Genomic DNA, 22567 nt, shown 5'->3' with positions numbered 1-22567 from the left:
ACTGGCAGTATTTCGATAGCTTGCGCAGTTCCGTTAGGTACTCAGCATTGCTTTCGTCTTTGTGTTGGTTCCTTTTATGGAACTTAAATCGTTCTGCTATCAGCAGCGGTGTGGGGCTTAAGTGGTCCTGTAGGATTTCTACTATGCTTCCAAAATCCTTGTTTACCGGCTTCTCTGGGGTTATTAGATTCCGCAGTAACCCATAAGTTTTTGCACCCATGGAATTTAACAGAACCAGTGCTTTATTAGCATCTGGCACTTCATTCGCCCTGCAGTACACCTCAATATGTTCCACATATGTCGCCCAATCTTCGACTTCATTGTCGAACGTAGAGATACTGCCACTCTTCGGCATCCTTGGTTGTGCGTTAACTATCCCCAATGGCGCCTCCCGCGCTTCCCCTTCTTCTCCGCTGGCACAAAATGGTGTCTCCTGCGCTTTCCTTCCTTCCCGCGCTCGCCCGTCTTCTCCGCTACGGCTTCGCAAAATGGCGTCTCCCGCGCTCTTCCTTCTTCTCCGTGGCTCAATGGCGTCTCCCCTTGCTTCGCCCCGCGGACCCTGATCAGCCCATGATCCCTGGCTGTGCTCTGCGCGTTCTTCTCTTGATATTTGTCGACGCCGCTCGGTCTAGAACCCGGCTGTTTCTTACCCTCTCTCTCTCCGGTTTTGCAGTATTTTTCCACGACGCCGCTCGGTGATCAACCCCCGGTTGCGCCCTGCTCTCTTCACCCTTTTTCTTACCCCGTCGATGCTGCCCGGCTCTCTCTCTCTGCCGTCGGTCGGCTCCAGCCGCCGCTGCTCGGGAAGGGTCTGCTCAGGACCTGTCGTCGGTCTCTTACTGCTCGTTGTGGCTGGGGAACCAAGCCCGGCTCTCCACAGCCTCCCCAGCGAAGTTGGATCTCTGCCTGACTGCTGGGCGGTTGCTCGTGGTCGACGCCCGTGTTCCTGGACTCGACTATTTTTTTTTTGTTTTTTTTTGTTTAATGTTGCAGGTAGATTTGCATCAACACTCGTCGCCACTGTTAGATCCGTGGTTCAGTGGATAAAGAATTACACGGATGCTGTATATAACAAACAACAGGTCTTTACTGGAGGAGGGTCATCTCTAGACTGGAGTACAGAGGCATGCGCACAGCTTATATACCAGTGTGGTTACTGCCGGTACTACAGTATACAGGAGCTGTAAAAAGTAGTTCTGACTTAAAGCACATACACTACAGATACCAAAATAGGTTACAGTTAAATCTTTAGAAGACCAAAGGAAGCTGCTGAGATATTGATAGAATGGAGGAATGGGCTAAAATGTGGCAGATGTAATTCAATGTCAGTAAGTATGAGGTGATACATTTTGGTACAAAAAAATAACATCAATAATATAAGAATGGAAGTAGGCTGGGTGCTATGAAGGAGCAGAGCGATTTGGGGGTAATATTAGCCTTTGTAAGACCCTTAAGCTACTTCATCTATAAGTCAGCATTCAGTTGAGAAATAAAAAAAATTACTTCCTTTTTCCAGTGACGAAGGCTTCCGCTTCAAAGTCTAAGCTCATGCTGAGGAACAAAGCCGTGGGCACAGTGTATTGAGAACATAAATAAGCACGCCGTGCATCTAAATGCTACACCTCCAAAAAGATGGCAGAGGTAAAAAATTATCTTTAATATGTAAACCATGGTTTCCATTTTGATGATTTATTCATTCTGCTTTTCTAGTTGTACTGTTGAAGTAAATGCATGTAACATTGTAGCTTCAATAACTGGGGGTTGTAAATACCAGACATAAGATTTAGAATTAACTGTTTCATTTCCAATCCCATTTTACACTAATTCCCACAGTTCTATTTTCAGGTACCTGTTACCAAGATTTCAGCCATCACTGTCGATAATTTGGATTTTGCCCTACTTGACACTTCGCTGTTTGAAATACCCTGTGAACCATCAGGCGTCAGAAACTTTGGTAGGGTTTTTATGCCCTGTTTTTATTCAGTCATATTTGTGACAGGGCTTCTGGGCAATTCTTTGGTCATGGTGACATATGTTTTCTACGAGAAGCTGAAGACTATGACAGATGTCTACATGATGAACCTAGCGATCGCTGACTTACTCTTCCTCTGCACCCTGCCATTCTGGGCAGTTGATGCGTACACTGAATGGATTTTTGGAACTTTTATGTGCAAAATTGTGAATGGTGCATACACTGTCAACTTCTACAGTTGTATGTTAATACTCACCTGTGTGAGTGTCAACAGGTACAATGCCATTGTTCAAGCAACAAAAATGCTCAACAGTAAAAATAAAAGATTTCACAGTAAGTTAGTCTGTGTAGGGGTTTGGGTGTTTGCAATCATTTTGACTCTTCCAGTATTCATATTAAGTGAAGCATATACTGGTCTACCTGATAAAACTATCTGTACTATGGTGTACCCTCTCAATGCAGGCAGCATCATCAAAGTGGGAGTGTATGTAACACAGATGGCAGTGGGATTTCTGATTCCCTTTGTGGCCATGACCATTTGCTACTCAATCATTGGGAAAACTCTGCTCCAATCTAAGGGATTTCAGAAGCATAAATCCTTAAAGATTATAATCGCAGTTGTAGTTGTATTTGTGATTTGTGAGCTGCCATTCAACATTGTACTGTTGATGCAAACTCTACAGATCATCAGGGAAGATGACCTTAATTGTGAATCCAGTGCAAATTTAGACTATGCAATTATTGTAACAGAGAGTATTGCTTATGTACACTGCTGTCTCAATCCTATTCTTTATGTATTTCTTGGAGTGAAGTTTAGAAACAGTTTTCTGAAGATCTTAAAAGATGCTGGATGTCTCAGTCAAAAACAATTGGCTGGGTATCTGAAAACTGAGTGTGAAACATCACAACCTGTATCGGGTGTATCCGAAACAACAAGTATGCATCCTCTATAAAAGATATTGGATGTATCAGGATATACAATTGTAAATTATGGGAAATGGCCCTAGAATATCACAAGGGTTCTCCCGATCTCCTGCCATAACTTCGGAGAGACAACTAAACTGCCATTGTCTACTTCTAATTCTGAACTCCTGTTCCTCTTCCACTTGATGAACTTTACAAATGCTGGAATATGCTTTACACTGTACAAAAAGTAACTCAGTGATACAAAAGTGTCTACACATTATAAAAAGGGATTTTGGTGGCTACACATTAAGGGCCTGAATTTCCATAGGGTTCCCCCAATCTCCCATTTTAACTTTGGTGGAAATCCTGAAGAAACAGCATTAACAGCAGTTTTTACCTATTTACACCATTTTTCTGAGTTTCCATTGATTTACTTCCGAAGTTATACCAGAAGATCAGGGCTATGAACATGGACCTTCTAGCTCAGTTAAGTTGGATTCCATACTGTATTGGTTTCTTATTTACTATCTTTAAAAACAAATTGTGAGTCATGCTTAACAGCTATAAGTATTAAATGTGTTCAATTATGTGCAAATATGTAAGTACATGCATAAATATTTGACAACATTGTTTATTTTGCATATGTCCACTGCTATCTCAATCCTATTTTTTATGTAATTCTTGGCGTGAAGTTTAAATACAGTCTTTTGAAGATCTTAAAATATACTGGAGGTACCAGCCAAAAACAATTGGTTGCGTATCTAAAATACAAGTGCGAAACATCACAGCCTCTGTGAGGTGCATCCGGTGCAGTTAAGAATGAAATTAAAAGTATGTATGAAAAATAAAACAAAAGTACTAGAAATACACGTTCAGCAGCATTTGACAAGGGGTCACTAACCGGTGTTTAATCTTTACAATTACTAGCTGACAATGGTCCCTCCAATTTTTTTTTGTGCGCGGTCCCTTTAAATTTGCTGCGCATGCGCGGTATCTTTTCCAGCAGCAACAGCTGGTGAGTGACCTGCGCGGTTCCTCCCCGAACGGCCGCGCCCCTTAGGGGGAATGGTGCTGGCTGACCTGCTATTCATTTCCTTTTCTTTATTTCAGATTTCCAACATTTGCTGTTGTGCGTTTTTAGATGTATTTTTTAATAAATTATTTTATTATGTATTGCCATTTTACATATCTATTACTGAATGCTCAAAATTGGTGGATTTTGTAAAACATTCTCTAAAATTCTACAAAGCATTTTCAATAACTTCCAATTATTTTAAAGGCATATATTTTTGTTACATTTGCAATTGCTCGTCATCCTTATTTTACCCTTTACAGTGCAGCAATAACAATGAAACTGAAATTCTCTCTTGAGTTTTGATACCGATTTTCTTCCAAAAGCTCTCTGTAGCAGATTATCACTTAAATGTGTAACCTGACAAACCTTATTTTCTTAATAAAAATCCCACCTTCTAAAAATTGGCTTATTTAATCACTTTTGTTTAAAAAATGCTAAAATAAAAAACTCGTTTGTGTTTACTTTATTGACTTAGATCGCCTGCTACTGGGTCTGATCACCCGAAGATTTTCGCACCGCTTCCACTCCTCCCGCAGTCAGAGCAGGGTCATACAGTTCTGTGTGTGTATTGCTGGCTTCCCGAATGTACAGGGTGCCATCAATCGCATCCATGTCGGACAGTACGTCCTCACTTAGGCAAATAGGAAGTGATTCCATTCCATGAATGTGCAGATAGTGTGTGACACCACATAGAGGATCCTTCATGTCAACAAGCTGTCATCGCTTTCATCCTCCAGTATTCAGCCCTCCCTGACCTCTTCATGGATGAAAACTACATCAACAGCTGGCTTTTGGGCGACAAGGCATTCAGCCTGCTGTCATGGTTGATAACCCCCTCCGACGACCCCGAACACAAGCAGAGGAGAGCAGTACAACGTACCATTTAAAGTTATCAGGCTGGTGATTGAGAGGATCATTAGGGTTTTGAAAACACACGTCTGTTGAAGTGGGTTCTGCTAAGGAGCCAGATAGGGACTCCAGAATTAACATTGCCTGCTGGTCCCTTTACAACTTTGTCATACAGGAAGAGCTGCTGTTTGGCTTGGCAAAAGAGGTGTTGGTTCTGGAAGGTCTTAAACTTCAGGAAGCAGAACATAACAAGTCCTTGTTGAGAGCTGCGAGAGGCATCAGAGGGCAGATGGTCTTCTTTACGTGATTCATGTAGACACCACAGCCTGACCTCCTTCGCCATCACTTGCAAATAAAGAAATATTTCCTCAAAGCAATACCCATCCAGCAAATGACAACAAATCTGCCCTCTTTGCCCCGACATGCCATTGCTAATAATCATCATGAGTGACTAAGTCAGTACCAAATGTGTGCTCCATTTCCAGTATGACTGTAATCTCCATGAATAACAAAACACAACATAAGTGCACATTCTAATTTAATGCAATAATTACAAAATGCAGTCACTCTGCTCTTTCCTAACACGGGTTCCCCATGCAGCGAGAGGAGCAGCGAGGAGTGGAGCAGGAGCAGCGGCGAGGGGAGCGGGAGGAGTGGGAGCAGTGGCGGGAGGAGCGGGAGCAGCGGCGAGGGGAGCGGGAGCGGCGGCGAGGGGAGCGGGAGCGAGGGGAGCGGGAGCGGCGGCGAGGGGAGCGGGAGCAGCGGCGAGAGGAGCGGGGGCGAGGGGAGCGGGAGCAGCGGCGAGAGGAGCGGGGGCGAGGGGAGCGGGAGCAGCGGCGAGAGGAGCGGGGGTGAGGGGAGCGGGAGCAGCGGCACTGTAAAGAGCGCGAGAGGAAGAGGAGGCAGCGGACCTGTAATGAGCGCGAGAGGAGTGGGAGCGGCGGCGAGAGGAGCGGGAGCAGCGGCACTGTAAAGAGCGCGAGAGGAGCGGGAGCAGCGGACCTGTAATGAGCGCGAGAGGAGCGGGAGCGGCGGCGAGAGGAGCGGGAGCAGCGGCACTGTAAAGAGCGCGAGAGGAGCGGGAGCAGTGGCGCTGTAAAGAGCGCGAGAGGAGCGGGAGCAGTGGTGCTGTAAAGAGCGCGAGAGGAGCAGGAGCAGTGGCGCTGTAAAGAGCGCGAGAGGAGCAGGAGCAGTGGCGCTGTAAAGAGCGCGACAGGAGTGGGAGCAGCGACGAGAGGAGCGGTAGCAGTGGCGCTGTAAAGAGCGCGAGAGGAGCGGGAGCAGTGGCGCTGTAAAGAGCGCGAGAGGAGCGGGAGCAGTGGCGCTGTAAAGAGCGCGACAGGAGCGGGAGCAGCGACGAGAGGAGCGGGAGCAGTGGCGCTGTAAAGAGCGCGAGAGGAGCGGGAGCAGTGGCGCTGTAAAGAGTGCAAGAGGAGCGGGAGCAGCGACAGTGTAAAGAGCGCGAGAGGAGCGGGAGCAGCGGTGCTGTAAAGAGCCCGAAAGGAGCGGGAGCAGCGGCGCTGTAAAGAGCCCGAAAGGAGCGGGAGCAGCGGCGCTGTAAAGAGCACGAGAGGAGCGGGAGCAGTGGCGCTGTAAAGAGCGCGACAGGAGCGGGAGCAGCGACGAGAGGAGCGGGAGCAGTGGCGCTGTAAAGAGCGCGAGAGGAGCGGGAGCAGTGGCGCTGTAAAGAGTGCAAGAGGAGCGGGAGCAGCGACAGTGTAAAGAGCGCGAGAGGAGCGGGAGCAGCGGTGCTGTAAAGAGCCCGAAAGGAGCGGGAGCAGCGGCGCTGTAAAGAGCCCAAAAGGAGCGGGAGCAGCGGCGCTGTAAAGAGCACGAGAGGAGCGGGAGCAGTGGCGCTGTAAAGAGCGTGACAGGAGCGGGAGCAGCGACGAGAGGAGCGGGAGCAGTGGCGCTGTAAAGAGCGCGAGAGGAGCGGGAGCAGTGGCGCTGTAAAGAGTGCAAGAGGAGCGGGAGCAGCGACAGTGTAAAGAGCGCGAGAGGAGCGGGAGCAGCGGTGCTGTAAAGAGCCCGAAAGGAGCGGGAGCAGCGGCGCTGTAAAGAGCCCGAAAGGAGCGGGAGCAGCGGCGCTGTAAAGAGCACGAGAGGAGCGGGAGCAGCGGCGCTGTAAAGAGCACGAGAGGAGTGGGAGCAGCGGCGCTGTAAAGAGCGCGAGAGGAGCGGGAGCAGCGGCGCTGTAAAGAGCGCGAGAGGAGCAGGGGCGCTGTAAAGAGCGCGAGAGGAGCGGGAGCAGCGGCACTGTAAAGAGCGCGAGAGGAAGAGGAGGCAGCGGACCTGGGCAAGACCAGAGCGGGAGCAGAGCGAGAGAGGCAGCAAATCAACAGAGGCAGAATTCGAAAGAGTGATGTCAGAGTAGAAAAAGTGACGTCGGCACAAGGGAACTCAGAGAGGGAATGGGTGACCGCCAGACAGAAGAGGACCAGGCAGGTAGTGCAGGAGTCCCCGGAGTGCATCGCGCTATCCAACCAGTATTCTGTTCTGAGTACTGGTGAGGGAGATGGTTCCTCTGGTGAGTGTAGCCAGAGTCAAGTCCATGGCACCACGGGTGGCTCAGCTGCACAGGGGGGGGAGGAAAAAGAGTGGAAGAGCAATAGTGGTAGCGGATTCGATAGCTAGAGGAGCAGACAGGCGTTTCTGCAGCCGTAAACGTGACTCCAGGATGGTATGTTGCCTCCCTGGTGCCAGGGTCAAGGATGTCACTGAGCAGCTGCAGGACACTCTGAGGGGGGAAGGTGAACAGCCTGAGGTCGTTGTCCATATCGGTAGCAACGACATAGGCAGAAAGAGGGACGAGGTCCTGCAGGCAGAGTTTAGGAAGCTAGGAGAGAGATTAAAAAGCAGGACCTCAAAGGTAGTAATCTCCAGATTACTCCCAGTGCTTCATGCTAGTGAGTACAGGAATAGGAAGATAGAACAGATGAATGCATGGCTGGAGAGATGGTGCAGGAGGGAGGGCTTTAGATTCCTGAGGCATTGGGACCGTTTCTGGGGAAGGTGGGACCTGTACATGCCGGACGGATTACACCTCGACAGAGCCAGGACCAATATTCTCGCGGGGAGGTTTGTTAGTGCTGTTGGGGAGGGTTTAAACTAACTTGGCTGGGGAATGGGCACCAGCATATAGGAGTAGAAAAGAAGAATAAGGTGCATAAAAGAGTGAGTGTGTTGGATAGTACTAGAGAAGATAGTACTAGAGGCGGTAGTAGTACCATATTAGATAGGAGCAGACTAAGAAAGACGACGAAAAATTCAGAAATGGGTTTAGAATGCATGTACGTAAACACACAAAGTGTGGTGAATAAGGTTGGTGAGCCACAAGCACAATTAGCTGTGTGGCAATATGATGTTGTGGCAATAATGGAAACGTGGCTTAAAAACGGTGTGGACTGGGCACTTAATATTCAAGGGTACAAGGTGTTCAGAAAAGATAGGGAAGGGAAAAAGGGAGGTGGGGTGGCAGTGCTGATTAAGGAAGACATTGTAGTGTTGGAAAGGGAGGATGTTCTTGAGGGAACAAGGACAGAATCCATTTGGTTAGAGTTGAGGAGCAAAAAGGGTATGATCACGCTATTGGGGGTATTCTATAGGCCTCCAAATAGTGAGAGGGAGGTAGAGGAGCAAATCTGCAGGGAAATCGCAGAGATATGCAAGAGCTATAGAGTGGTGATATTGGGGGACTTTAATTATCCAAATATCGATTAGGATAATGCTAGGGTAAAGGGAAAGGAGGGGGAGGAATTTCTGAAATGTGTTCAGGAGAATTTCCTTGACCAATATGTTCTTGGCCCAACTATGAAGGAGGCATTGCTGGATCTGGTGCTGGAGAATGAAGTGGGACATGTCGACCAAGTGTCTGTGGGAGAACACTTGGGCACGAGTGATCATCATATCATAAGATTTAGATTAGCAATGGAGAGGAGCAAGGAACAATCTAGAGTGGAACTTCTAAACTGGAATAGGGCTAACTTCAATGGGATGCGAAAGGATCTAGCCAGAGTAAAATGGAACCAAAGACTGACAGGAAAAACTGTAACGGAATGATGGGTGATCTTTAAGGAGGAGATGTTCCAAGTACAGGTTAGGTACATTCCAACAAGAGGGAAGGGTAAGGGAACCAAAGCAAGGACTCCTTGGATGACGAGGGAGATATTAAAGATGATAAAACAAGAAAAGAGGGTGTATGATGAATGTCAGGCAAATTTTTCAAGGGAGAACCAGACCGAGTACAATAAGTTGAGAGGGGAAGTGAAGATGAAAATAAGATTGGCAAAGAGAGAATATGAGAGTAGAATGGCAGTTAACATAAAAGGGAACCCAAAAATCTTCTACCGGCATGTAACCAGTAAGCGGGTAGTAAAAGGCAGGGTGGGGCCTATTAGAGACAAAGTAGGTGATACATGCTTAGAGGCGCAGGGCAAGGCTAGAATACTCAATGAGTACTTTGTATCGGTGTTTACTAAGGAGGTGGATGCTGACAAAATATCGGTAGAAGTGGAAAAAGTAGAAGCAATGGAAGGGGTGAAAACTGATAGACAAGATGTACTAGAAAGGCTGGGTACGCTTAGAGTGGACAAGTCGCCTGGTCCAGATGGCTTGCATCCCAGGTTGCTAAGGGAATTGGGGGAGGAGATAGCAGAAGGGCTTGCCATAATTTTCCAATCTTTCCTAGATGCGGGGGAGGTGCCTGAGGATTGGAAAGTGGCAAATATGACACCATTGTTCAAGAAAGGATGTAAGGACAATCCTAGTAACTAAGAACATAAGAAATAGGAGCAGGAGTAGGCCATTCGGCCCTTCGAGCCTGCTCCGCCATTCAATGAGATCATGGCTGATCTTCTGCCTCAACTCCATTCACCGGCCCTATTGCCATATCCCTTGATGCCCTTACTAGTCAGAAATCGATCAACTTCTGTTTTGAATACCCAATGACTGAGCCTCCACAGCCCACGTCTCATGATTCTGAACACCTCTATCAAATTTTCTCTTAACCCTCTCTGCTCTAAGAAGAACCCCAACTTCTCTAGTCTATCCACGTAACTGAAGTCCCTCATCTCTGGAATCATTCTCGTAAATCTTTTCTGCACCCTCTCTAAGGTCTTCACATCCTTCCTAAAGTGCAGTGCCCAGAATTGCACACAGTACTCCAGCTGAGGTTGAACCAGTGTTTAATAAAGGTTCATCATAACCTCCTTTTGCACTCTATGCCTCGATTTATGAAGCCCAGGGTCCCATATGCTTTTTAAACCGCTTTCTCAACCTGCCCTACCACTTTCAACGATGTGCACATATACCCCCAGGTCTCTGTTCCTGCACCCACTTTAGGATTGAACCCTTTAGTTTATATTGCCTCTCCTTGTTCTTCCTACCAAAATGTATAACTTCGCACTTTTCTGCATTAAATTTCATCTGCCATGTGTCCGCCCATTTCACCAGCCTGTCTATGTCTTCTTGAAATCTATCACTCTCCTCTTCACTGTTCACTATACTTCCAAGTTTTGTGTTATCTTCAAATTTTGAAATTGTGCCCAATACACCCAAGTCCAAGTCATTAATATATATCAAGAAAAGCAGTGGTCCTAGTACCGACCCCTGGGGAACACCACTGTATACCATCCAAAAAACAACTGTTCACCACTACTCTCTGTTTCCAGTCACTTAGCCAATTTGGTATCCATGTTGCTACTGTCCCTTTTATTCCATGGGCTTCAACTTTGCTGGCAAACCCATTATGTGGCACTTTATCAAATTCCTTTTGGAAGTCCATGTACACCACATCAACCGCATTGCCCTTATCAACCCTCTCTGTTACCTCATCAAAAAATTCGATCAAGTTAGTTAAACACGATTCGCCTTTAACAAATCCGTGCTGGCTTTCCTTAATTAAGCCACACTTGTCCAAGTGAATATTAACTTTGTCCCTAATTATTGTTTCTGAAGCTTTCCCACTACCAAGGTTAAACTGACTGGTCTGTAGTTGCTGGTTTATCTTTACAACCTTTTTTGAACAAGGGTGTAACATTTGCAATTCTCCAGTCCTCTGGCACCACCCCCATATCTAAGGAGGATTGGAAGATTATGGCCAGTACCTCCACGATTTCTTCCTTATCTTCCCTCAGCATCCTCGAATGCATCCCATCTGGTCCTGGTGACGTAACAACTTTTAAGTTCAGACAGCCTTTCTAATACCTCCTCTTTATCAATTTTTATCTCATCCAGTATCTCCACTACCTCCTCTTTCACTACGACTTTGGCAGCATCTTCTTCCTTGGTGAAGACAGATGCAAAGTACTCATTTTGTACCTTAGCCATGCCCTCTGCCTCCATGCGTAGGTCTCCTTTTTGGTCCCTAATCGCCTCCACCCCTCCTCTTACTACCCGTTTATTATTTATATGCCTATAGAAGACTTTTGAATTCATTTTTATGTTAGCTGCCAGTCTATTCTCATATTCTCTCTTTGCTCCTCTTATTTTCTTTTTCACTTCCCCTCTGGATCAGCCTGGTTCTCACTTGTATTCTCAACCTGACATCTGTCATATGCGCCTTTTTTTCTGCTTCATCTTACTCTCTATCTCTTTCGTCATCCAGGGAGCTCTGGCTTTAGTTGCCCTATTTTTCCCCCTCATTGGAATGTACCTCGACTGTACCTGAACCATCAAGGCAGCCCATTGTTTGATTACAGTTTTGCCTGCCAATCTTTGATTCCAATTTTCCTGGGCGAGATCCATTCTCAACCCACTGAAATTTGCCTTCCTCCAATTAAGTATTTTTACTCTAGACTGCTCCCTGTCCTTTTCCATGGCTAATCTAAACCTTATGATACTATGATCACTGTTCCTTAAATGCTCCCCTACTGACACTTGCGCCACTTGGCCTACCTCATTCCCCAGAACCAGATCCAGCAATGCCTCCTTCCTCATTGGGCCGGAAACACACTGATCAAGAAAGTTCTCCTGAACACACTTCAGAAATTCCTCCCCCTCTCTGCCCTTTACACTATTACTATCCCAGTCTATAGTAGGATAATTGGAGTCCCCTATTATTACTACTCTATAGTTCTTGCACCTCTCTGTAATTTCCCTGCAAATTTGCTCCTCTATATCTTTCCTACTAGTTGGTGGCCTATAGAATACAGCTAGTAGTGTAATGGCACCTCTATTATTTCTTAACTCTAACCAAATAGATTCTATCCTTGACCCCTCCAGGACATTCTCTCTCTCCAGCGCTGTAACACTTTCCTTAACCAATACTGCCACCCCACCTCCTTTCTTTCCTTCCCTATCTTTCCTGAACACCTTATATGCAGGAATATTTAAAACCCAATCCTGCCCTTTTTTGAGCCAGGTCTCCGTTATCGCCATATCATATTCCCATGTGTCTATTTGCGCCTGCAGCTCACCAACCTTATTTACCATACTTCATAAACATGCACTGTAAACCTATCTTAGATCTTCTTGTATTCTCACTTAGTCTGAACCCACCTAATACCTTATTATTTCTTACTCTAGTGCTATCTGTCTCTCCCAATCCTTTGTGCACTTTCTTTCTCCTTTCTAATGCTACATCCTGGTGCCCATCCCTCTGCCAAATTAGTTTAAACCCTGGACTCTAGGGGAATCAAGGGATATGGGGATTGGGCGGGAAAGTGGAGTTGAGGTCGAAGATCAGCCATGATCTTACTGAATGGCGGAGCAGGCTCGAAGGGCTGTATGGCCTACTCCTGCTCCTAATTCTTATGTTCTGACACAGGATGAAGGCATTATGGCTGCTGCCAGGATAACGGGCACTGACATTGAGAAATCGCTGGGGGTGGTCGCACACCACCTGCACACTCAGTGAGTGGTTACGGAAGATCTCATGATTGTTATGTGGCACTCGCAAAGCCACGTGTGTTCAGTCGATGGCGCCCTGGTCGACGAGGAAGCCCGCTATCCTGACAAAGTCACATGCACGCTCATCCTGCTTCTCTCTGCTCAGAGAGAAGACAACCTAGTCCCTTTTCCTTGTGTAGAGACCTTCCGGATGTGGTGATGGATGGTAAATTGTGAGAGGTTAGCTATGCCTCCTGCTGTAGACTGGAAGGATCCGCTGGCAAAGGAATTGAGGGCCACGGTGACCTTGACTGCCGCTGGGAGAGCCGTGGTCGCCCTGCTCTCAGGCTGCAAGTCTGGTTGCAGGAGGTGGCAGAGTTCTATGACCACCTCCTTGGTGAAGCATAGCCTCCTAATACACTGCTCCTCGCTTAAGTGGAGGTAGGAGGAGTGCTCTCTGAAGACCCTAGGTGGGCAAGGCCTCCTGCTCCTCCCTCTGTGCGCATCTTTTCGTCTTCTTTGCTGCCTTCGCTCCCTCTGCCAAAGATCCTGTAGCACGAGGCCGACTGCCAGTACAGCCCCCATGACGGTGAGCAAGTGTTGTGAGCAGAAGCCTTTAAAAAATAATGAAGGTGTTCTGCACTTGCAACAACACTCCCTGTTACCTTAGAACCTTGAAAGAAGTTAATAAAGCTGGCGGAGTTGCAGAAAGTAGCACGTCAGGTGCAACTGATTGCTGATGATCCCTTTAAATGCCACTGCTGGAGCCTGCTTCCTGCTTCTCAATGCTTGCTCAGCCTGTCGTTGTTAAGGCATGCCAGTAAGTGCAGCGGCGAAATCCAATGTCGCAGATGGGCGTCAAGTGAGCATTGCACACTCACTGACGTCACGATCTGCTTAATTTCAATCATTGCAGTGATCGCTTCTATTGGCAGCGCTGCCGGCCATCCCAAAATGGCAGCCGCTGCGGGACCCGCCGGCAGCTGGCGGAATAGCGGTAGCTGCTATTCTTTCGCATGATTATGTTGGTAACGGATGGCGATAAACCCCCGAATTTCTAGGCCATTCTCTTTATCTATGTTTATCCTATCCAATTTCTCTATTCCCTTCTCCTTTACTGTGACAGCATCCTCTTCGTTAGTGAAGACCAGATGCAAAGTACTCATTTAGTATTTCAGCCATGCCCTCTGCTTCCACAAGAAGATCTTTTTGGTCCCTAATAGGCCCACCCATCCTTTGACTACATCTTTACTATTTATATGTTTATAAAAGAATTTTTGGATTCCCTTTTATGTTACCCACTAATCTGTTCTCATACACTCTTTTTGCCCCTCTTATTTCCTTTCTCAGTTCTCCCCCATACTTTTTGTATTCAGCTTGATTCTCTACTGTATTATGAGCCTGATATTTGTCATAAGCCTCCTTTCTCTGCTTCATTTTAATATCTATATCTTTAGTCATTCAGGGATCTCTAGCTTTGGATGCAGTGCCTTTCCCCCTCGTGGGAATGTGTGTACCTTCTCTTGGAAGGCCCCCCGTTGCTCATTTACTGTTTTACGTGCTAATCTTTGTTTCCAATACACCTGGGCCAAATCCCCCTTCAACTCACTGAAATTAGCTCTCCTCCAGTTGAGTATTTTCACATTTGATTGTTCCTTGTCCTTTTCCATAACTGCTCTAAACCTAACGATATTGTGATCACTGGTTATAATTGCTCTCCCACTGAAACATGCTTCATTTGCCCAACTTAATTCCCCAAAACCAGATCCACCACTGCTTCCTTCCTCGTTGGGCTGGAAACATGCTAATCAAGAATGTCCTCTTTTACACATTTCAGGAATTCCTCCCCCTCTTTGCCCTTAACATTGTTATTTTTCCAGGCTATATTAGGATAATTGAAGACCCCCATTATCACTACTCTATAGTTTGTGCATCTTTCTGAAATTTGCCTGCAAATTTGCTCCTCTATCTCCTTCCCACTATTTGGTGGTCTATAGTATACACCCAGCAGTGTAACAGCTCCTCTATTGTTCCTTAATTCTAACCAAATAGATTCTGTCTTTGAACTCTCAAGCACATCATCCCTTTCCAATGCTGTAACAGTATCTTTGATCAATACTGCCTATATTTCCCTATATTTCCTGAATACATTGTAGCCAGGAATATTAAGTTCCCAATCCTTCTCGTCTCCATTATTGTCACTATATCATAATCCCATGTAGAAATATGAAGTTAAAATCGAAATGTAACAGTATGTTTCCTACTTGCTCAATACCATTCAGTTACGAGTGATTTCTTGCTTTTTTATACATCTGTGATAATCAAGCAAATACTTTGCTTGTATGAAAACTTGGAAATAGGATCGTCAATCTTTCCTTACATTATGGATGCATGCTGGTGCAAGACCACTCCTTCATTTTAGTTCCTTGTAGCAATCCCTAATGGGGTGGCTGAGAAAGGAACACTAAGAATTTGGTTAGATAGTGGAGTAAATATTCTTTGATTGGTTCCCATTTGAGCTAATCAGCATTCTTTGTGCTCTTTAGCGCTGTAAATTTTTCACACCTTTTTTGTCTTACAGAACATCCTTCAAATGAAGTGATGCATTTTGGTAGGAAGAATGAGATGAGGCAATATAAACTAAATAGTACAATTTCAATGGGGGTGCAGGGACCTGGGGCTGTACATATACAAATCATTGAAGGTGGCAGGACAAGTTGAGAAGGCTTTTAAAAATGCATACTTTATGGCTTTATAAACAGAGGCATAGGGCAGGATTTTCATTGGGCTGTGGAGGCGGGATTGGAGGCGTGTGGGGGGTTAAAATCCCGAAATCGGGGGGGGGGGGGGTGCATGAACCCATTCCGCCCCCAACCCGCCTCCATGCCAGTTTCAAAGGAGGCGGGTACCTGACCTGCTCTGGGACCCGCCTACCCGAGGCAGGAAGGGGATTAGTGCCAATTAACTGCCTGTTAACAGGTAGTTAACAGGCAGTTTTTAGCCTAATCCCTATTTTTAATGTTGAAGTGTGGGATTCCCGACGGCTCCAAACCACGCCAAGTTAGAGGAGGCGGACTGTCGGGATGAAGGGCTTGGAGGGGTTGAGATGTCTGGTATTCAGGTGAGTGATGGGTGCATGAGTACAAAGGTAAGTGTGTTTGGTGTGTGTAAAGTGTTTAACGCAGTTTTACATACCTTTACAGCCTTCCTTCCTTCAGGTCTCGGGAGTCCCTCAACTCACCGGCACAGAAAGCAGAATGGCCGCGATCTGTCAAAAATTGTAGCATTCAGCTTTCTGTTTCGGAGAGATCTCTAAATCATCCTGAGAGGAAGGAATTAACCTGGAGCACAGACTGTCAGTGCTTGACAGCTTCAAACAGCTGTCAAACACTGATATTTCATCTGTCAAAAGCTCTTGACAGATGAAATGTCAATCTGTGACGTCACTTGTTGCCGGCTGGCCCTTAATTGGCCTACTGGGCAGGCTCAACAAGGTCAATCAAGTCAAAATCGCGTCGGTTGGCTACAACTCAATGGAGGCGGGACTACAACCCCAAAAGTTGTAGTCCCGCCTCCTCAATGAAAATCCAGCCCATAGAGTACAAAACAAGGAAGTTATGCTAAGCCTTTATAAATCAATGGTTAGATCCCAGCTGGAATAAACGGGTCGTTTTCCGAGTGGCAGGCAGTGACTAGTGGGGTACCGCAAGGATCGGTCCTAGGACCCCAGCTGTTCACAATATATATTAATGATCTGGACGAGGGAATTGGATGTAATATCTCCAAATTTGCAGACGACACAAAGCTGGGTGGGAGGGTAAGCTGTGAGGAGGATGTCGTGAAACTCCAGTGTGATTTGGACAGGTTGGGTGATTGGGCAGAAACATGGCAAATGCACTATAATGTGGATAAATGTGAGGTTATCCACGTTGGTGGCAAAAACAGGAAGGCAGATTATTATTTGAATGGCAATAGATTGGGAGAAGGGGAAGTGCAAAGAGACCTGGGTGTTATTGTGCACCAGTCGCTGAAGGTAAGCATGCAGGTGCAGTAGGCGGTTAAGAAGGCAAATGGTATGTTGGCCTTCGTAGCAAGAGGGTTCGAGTACAGGAACAAGGATGTCTTGCTACAGTTGTACAGGGCCTTGGTGAGACCGCACCTTGAGTATTGTGTGCAGTTTTGGTCACCTTACCTGAGGAAGGACGTTCTTGCCATGGAGGGAGTGCAGCGAAGATTCACCAGGCTGATACCTGGGATGGCAGGAATGACGTATGAGGAGAGATTGTGTCGATTGGGCTTATACTCACTGGAGTTTGGAAGATTGAGAGGGGATCTCATCGAAACCTATAAAATTCTGTCAGGTCTGGACAGACTAGATGCAGGAAGGATGTTTCTGATGGCCGGGGAGTCCAGAACCAGGGGTCATAGTCTAAGGATAAGGGGTAAGCCATTTAGGACAGAAATGAGGAGAGATTTCTTCACCCAGAGAGTGGTGAACCTGTGGAATTCTCTGCCACAGAGGGCAGTGGAGGCCAGTTCATTAAATATATTCAAGAAAGAGTTGGATATATTTCTTGTGGCTAAAGGGATCAAGGGATATGGGGAGAAGGCAGGGACAGGGTACTGAATTTGGATGATCAGCCATGATCTCACTGAATGGCGGAGCAGGCTCGAAGAGCCGAATGGCCTACTCCTGCTCCTATGTTTCTATGAGTATTGCGTCCAATTGTGGGACCATATTTTACGAAGGCCATAGAGAGGGTGCAGATACGAGGTATACAGGACTTCAGTTATGTGGAGAGACTATAGAAGCTGCATTTGTTCTCCTTAAGAGCAGAGAACGTTAAGAGGAGATTTAATAGAGGTGTTCAAAAGCATGAAGGGTGTTGACAGAGCAAATAAGGAGAAACTGTTTCCACTGGCAGAAGTGTCGGTAACCAGAAGACACAGATTTAAGATAATTAGCAAAAGAACCAGGGGCGAGATGTGCTTACATTTTTTTACGCAGCGAATTGTTATGATCTGGAATGCACTGTCTGAAAGGGTGGTGGAAGCAGATTCAATAATAACTTTCAAAAGAGAATTGCATAAATATTTGAAGGGGAGAGATTTGCAATGGGACTAATTGGATAGCTCTTTCAAAGAGCCAACAAATGCACGATGGGCCGAATGGCTTCCTTTTGTGCTGCATCATTCTATGTTTCTATGAAATTCATAGTAGAGAAATAGAAACAAGTGAAAGATGCAATGCAATGATTGAGAAATTAAATCAACCTGCAATTCAGCAATACATAAAGCATAATCACCTACGGGTTTTTTTTTCAAATCACCTGCAACATAATTCAAAAGGCAAGACGACTCAGCTACTGATACCAAAGTTGCAGAATTTCTTTAATTGTGGTAAGTTTTCACATAGATTGCTTTCAATATTGAATCGTTAAAAACTATGCATTAAAAACTTTGGCCTAGGAATTCGGGGGTTTAGCACTGGCCGTTAAGGCCCATTTTGAAGGAAAAATGCCGGCCCCCTTGCTTCCGGCGGGTCCCGCGGTAGCCGCCATTTTGGGCAGATTGACAGCGCTGCCGCTGCCTGCACTCACTGCAGATATTTAGATTAGGCAGATTGTGAAATCAGTGAGTGTGCAACGCTAACGCGACAGCCGATCTGCCATTTTTGCCGTCACCGCTCCACTTACCGGCCTGTGTTAATCACGACCAGCTGACCAAGCATTCAGTAGAAGGAAGGAGCCTCCAGCACCGCTATTTAAAGGGATCATCATCAACAACTTGTGACTGACATGGTTGTTCAGTTTGATAGTCGCTGTGAAACTTTGCGCAACTCTTGCAGCTTTCTAAACTTGTTTCAACTTCCTGAGGTGACAAGAAGTGTTGGTGCAAGTGGTGAACGCCCTCATTCTCATTTAAAGGCTTCTGCTCACAACACTTGCTCACAGTCATGGGGGCTCTACTTGCAGACCCCCTCGTGCTCAAGTATCTTCGGGAGAGGGAGCAGAGGCAGCGAAGAAGAGAAGATGCGTGCAGAGGGAGGAGGAGGAGGGCTATCAACAGGAGGCTTACCCACCTAGGGTCTTCCAAGAGCACTTCTCTTATGTCCACTTAAGCGAGGAGCAGTTTACTAGGAGGCTCCACTTCACCAAGGAGGTCGTCACAGAACTCTGTCACTTGCTGCAACCAGACCTGCAGGCTCAGAGCATGGTGGCTCTCCCAGTAGCCCTTAAGGTCAACGTGGCCCTCAATTTCTTCACCAGTGGATCCTTCCAAACTGCAGCAGGAGACATAGCTAACTTCTCCCAGTTCGCCATCCATCGCTGCATCTGGGGAGGTCAGAGGCTCTCTACACCAGAAGGGACTGCGTTGTCTCCTCTCTGAACAGAGAGAAGCAGGAGGAGCGCACATGTGGCTATGCCAAAATAGCGGGCTTCCCCATGGCGCAGGGAGCCATCGACTGCAGCCACGTTGCTTTGCAGGCACCGCATACCAATCCTGAGATGTTCCGTAACTGCAACAAAGGCTACTACTCCCTAGGCTGCACCCGATATTGGCCCACCTGTTGAGTGCTAAGCCAATCAGCAGCGCATTTAGCTCTGAGATCAGCGCTTCAATAATTAAACTAAGCAGGCACCGCAAATTTTGCGAGCTGTCTAAACCACTTTCAATGGTCGCAGGCAAACAGCACTGGGTCTTGACACCGCCCGTTTTCTAGGCCTTTATTTCTGAAATGCTAAAATATAACTATGATTGGCATATCTTTAAACTGAAATGCGTAAGAGTCAAAACATGGAATAAATGTCCTAGGGAATTGTAAGACGTTATATTAGAGAGCTCACAGCACATAAAAATGTGACTATGTTAATAACAGAAAATTGTTTGGATTAGCATTTACTATCAGGTTATTAGAATAAATCATAATTTTATTTTAGGTTAATGAGGTCATTGTACAAACTATTGGAAGAGGTGGATAAGGGTCTGTACCAGTACATCACAAGTCGCTGTGTTTTATTTCAGGTGGGTTCTGCAGATCCGATTCCTGGTTTCCAACTATGATTACAATTTAAAAAGTTGTTACTTCCTTCAACGAAGAGTCAACGACAGAATATGAATATGGATATTATGATGAAAACAGCACATTCCCCACTGCAGCTTTTGTATTGTTTACTAGCTGGAGTGCCCGGCAGTGCTGAGGGTATTTTGAGGGCATGTTGTTGTTGGAAGAGAGAGAGAGAGACTGGGGGGAGGAGAGAGCGACTGGGGAGGAGAGAGCGACTGGGGGGAAGGGGGGGAGAGAGCGACTGGGGGGGAAGGGGGGGGAGAGAGCGACTGGGGGGGAAGGGGGGGGGAGAGAGCGACTGGGGGGGAAGGGGGGGAGAGAGCGACTGGGGGGAAGGGGGGGAGAGAGCGACTGGGGGGGAAGGGGGGGAGAGAGCGACTGGGGGGAAGGGGGGAGAGAGCGACGGGGGGAAGGGGGGGGGAGAGAGCGACTGGGGGGAAGGGGGGGAGAGAGCGACTGGGGGGAAGGGGGGGAGAGAGCGACTGGGGGGGAAGGTGGGGAGAGAGCGACTGGGGGGGAAGGTGGGGAGAGAGCGACTGGGGGGGAAGGGGGGGAGAGAGCGACTGGGGGGGGAAGGGGGGGAGAGAGCGACTGGGGGGGGAAGGGGGGAGAGAGCGACTGGGGGGGAAGGGGGGAGAGAGCGACTGGGGGGGGCGACAGCGACTGGGGGGGGAGACAGCGACTGGGGGGGAGAGGAGAGCGATGGGGGGGGAGGAGAGAGACGGGGGTGGGGGAGGAGAGAGACGGGGGTGGGGGAGGAGAGAGACGGGGGTGGGGGAGGAGAGAGGCGGGGGGTGGGGGAGGAGAGAGGCGGGGGTGGGGGAGGAGAGAGGCGGGGGTGGGGAGAGAGGCGGGGGTGGGGAGAGAGGCGAGGGGGGAGAGAGGCGGGAGAGGGGGAGAGAGGCGGGAGAGAGAGGCGGGAGGGGGGGAGAGAGGCGGGGGGGGAGAGAGGCGGGAGGGGGGGAGAGAGGCGGGGGGGGAGAGAGGCGGGAGGGGGGGAGAGAGGCGGGAGGGGGGGAGAGAGGCGGGAGGGGGGGAGAGAGGCGGGAGGGGGGGAGAGAGGCGGGGGGGGGGAGAGAGGCGGGAGGGGGGGGAGAGAGGCGGGAGGGGGGGAGAGAGGCGGGGGGAGAGGCGGGGGGGGGAGAGAGGCGGGGGGGAGAGGCGGGAGGGGGGGGAGAGAGGCGGGGGGGGGAGAGAGGCGGGAGGGGGGGGAGAGAGGCGGGAGGGGGGGAGAGAGGCGGGGGGAGAGAGGCGGGAGGGGGGGAGAGAGGCGGGAGGGGGGGGAGAGAGGCGGGAGGGGGGGGAGAGAGGCGGAGGGGGGGAGAGAGGCGGGAGGGGGGGAGAGAGGCGGGAGGGGGGGGGGAGAGAGGCGGGGGGGGGAGAGAGGCGGGAGGGGGGGGGAGAGAGGCGGGAGGGGGGGGAGAGAGGCGGGGGGGGGAGAGAGGCGGGAGGGGGGGGAGAGAGGCGGGGGGGGAGAGAGGCGGGGGGGAGAGGCGGGGGGGAGAGAGGCGGGAGGGGGGGGAGAGAGGCGGGAGGGGGGGGGAGAGAGGCGGGAGGGGGGGGAGAGAGGCGGGGGGGGAGAGAGGCGGGAGGGGGGGAGAGAGGCGGGAGGGGGGGGAGAGAGGCGGGAGGGGGGGGAGAGAGGCGGGGGGGGAGAGAGGCGGGGGGGGGAGAGAGGCGGGAGGGGGGGGAGAGAGGCGGGAGGGGGGGGAGAGAGGCGGGGGGGGGGAGAGAGGCGGGAGGGGGGGAGAGAGGCGGGAGGGGGGGAGAGAGGCGGGGGGGGGAGAGAGGCGGGAGGGGGGGAGAGAGGCGGGAGGGGGGGAGAGAGGCGGGAGGGGGGGAGAGAGGCGGGAGGGGGGGAGAGAGGCGGGAGGGGGGGAGAGAGGCGGGAGGGGGGGAGGGGGGGGAGAGAGGCGGAGGGGGGGGAGAGAGGCGGAGGGGGGGAGAGAGGCGGGAGGGGGGAGAGAGAGGCGGGAGGGGGGGAGAGAGGCGGGAGGGGGGGAGAGAGGCGGGAGGGGGGGGAGAGAGGCGGGAGGGGGGGAGAGAGGCGGGAGGGGGGGGAGAGAGGCGGGAGGGGGGGGAGAGAGGCGGGAGGGGGGGAGAGAGGCGGGAGGGGGGGGAGAGAGGCGGGAGGGGGGGGAGAGAGGCGGGAGGGGGGGAGAGAGGCGGGAGGGGGGGAGAGAGGCGGGAGGGGGGGGAGAGAGGCGGGAGGGGGGGAGAGAGGCGGAGGGGGGAGAGAGGCGGGGGGGGGAGAGAGGCGGGAGGGGGGGAGAGAGGCGGGGGGGAGAGAGGCGGGAGGGGGGGAGAGAGGCGGGAGGGGGGGAGAGAGGCGGGAGGGGGGGAGAGAGGCGGGAGGGGGGGAGAGAGGCGGGAGGGGGGGGAGAGAGGCGGGAGGGGGGGAGAGAGGCGGAGGGGGGGAGGGGGGAGAGAGGCGGGGGGGGGGAGAGAGGCGGGAGGGGGGGAGAGAGGCGGGAGGGGGGAGAGAGGCGGGAGAGAGGCGGGAGGGGGGGAGAGAGGCGGGAGGGGGGGGAGAGGAGGGGGGGGAGAGAGGCGGGGGGGGAGAGAGGCGGAGGGGGGGAGAGAGGCGGGAGGGGGGGAGAGAGGCGGGAGGGGGGGAGAGAGGCGGGAGGGGGGGGAGAGGCGGGAGGGGGGGAGAGAGGCGGGAGGGGGGGAGAGAGGCGGGAGGGGGGGAGAGAGGCGGGAGGGGGGGAGAGAGGCGGGAGGGGGGGAGAGAGGCGGGGGGGGGGAGAGAGGCGGGAGGGGGGGAGAGAGGCGGGAGGGGGGGGAGAGAGGCGGGAGGGGGGGGAGAGAGGCGGGAGGGGGGGAGAGAGGCGGGGGGGGGGAGAGAGGCGGGAGGGGGGGGAGAGAG

At 50.1% G+C, this 22567-nt stretch overlaps 2 protein-coding genes across 7 annotated transcripts in view; one reads left to right on the top strand and one right to left on the bottom strand.

Annotated features, from left to right (window-relative positions):
• Positions 1-22567, bottom strand: part of fyco1a (FYVE and coiled-coil domain autophagy adaptor 1a) — a 272403-nt gene that overhangs the window by 74610 nt on the left and 175226 nt on the right. The gene's annotated exons all lie outside the window — the stretch shown is intronic.
• On the top strand, positions 1522-4348 carry LOC147117838 (C-C chemokine receptor type 9-like). Its single transcript, XM_085989191.1, has 2 exons — positions 1522-1641; positions 1846-4348. The coding sequence occupies exons 1-2, from the start codon at positions 1633-1635 to the stop codon at positions 2923-2925; spliced, it is 1089 nt and encodes a 362-aa protein (XP_085845317.1). The 5' UTR covers positions 1522-1632; the 3' UTR covers positions 2926-4348.

Source organism: Somniosus microcephalus, chromosome 5 (assembly GCF_052327205.1).
Source record: "Somniosus microcephalus isolate GS21.2 chromosome 5, FLI_Smic_1.0, whole genome shotgun sequence".
NCBI classification, from domain to species: domain Eukaryota; kingdom Metazoa; phylum Chordata; class Chondrichthyes; order Squaliformes; family Somniosidae; genus Somniosus; species Somniosus microcephalus.
This window is presented reverse-complemented; position numbering and strand designations above follow the sequence as displayed.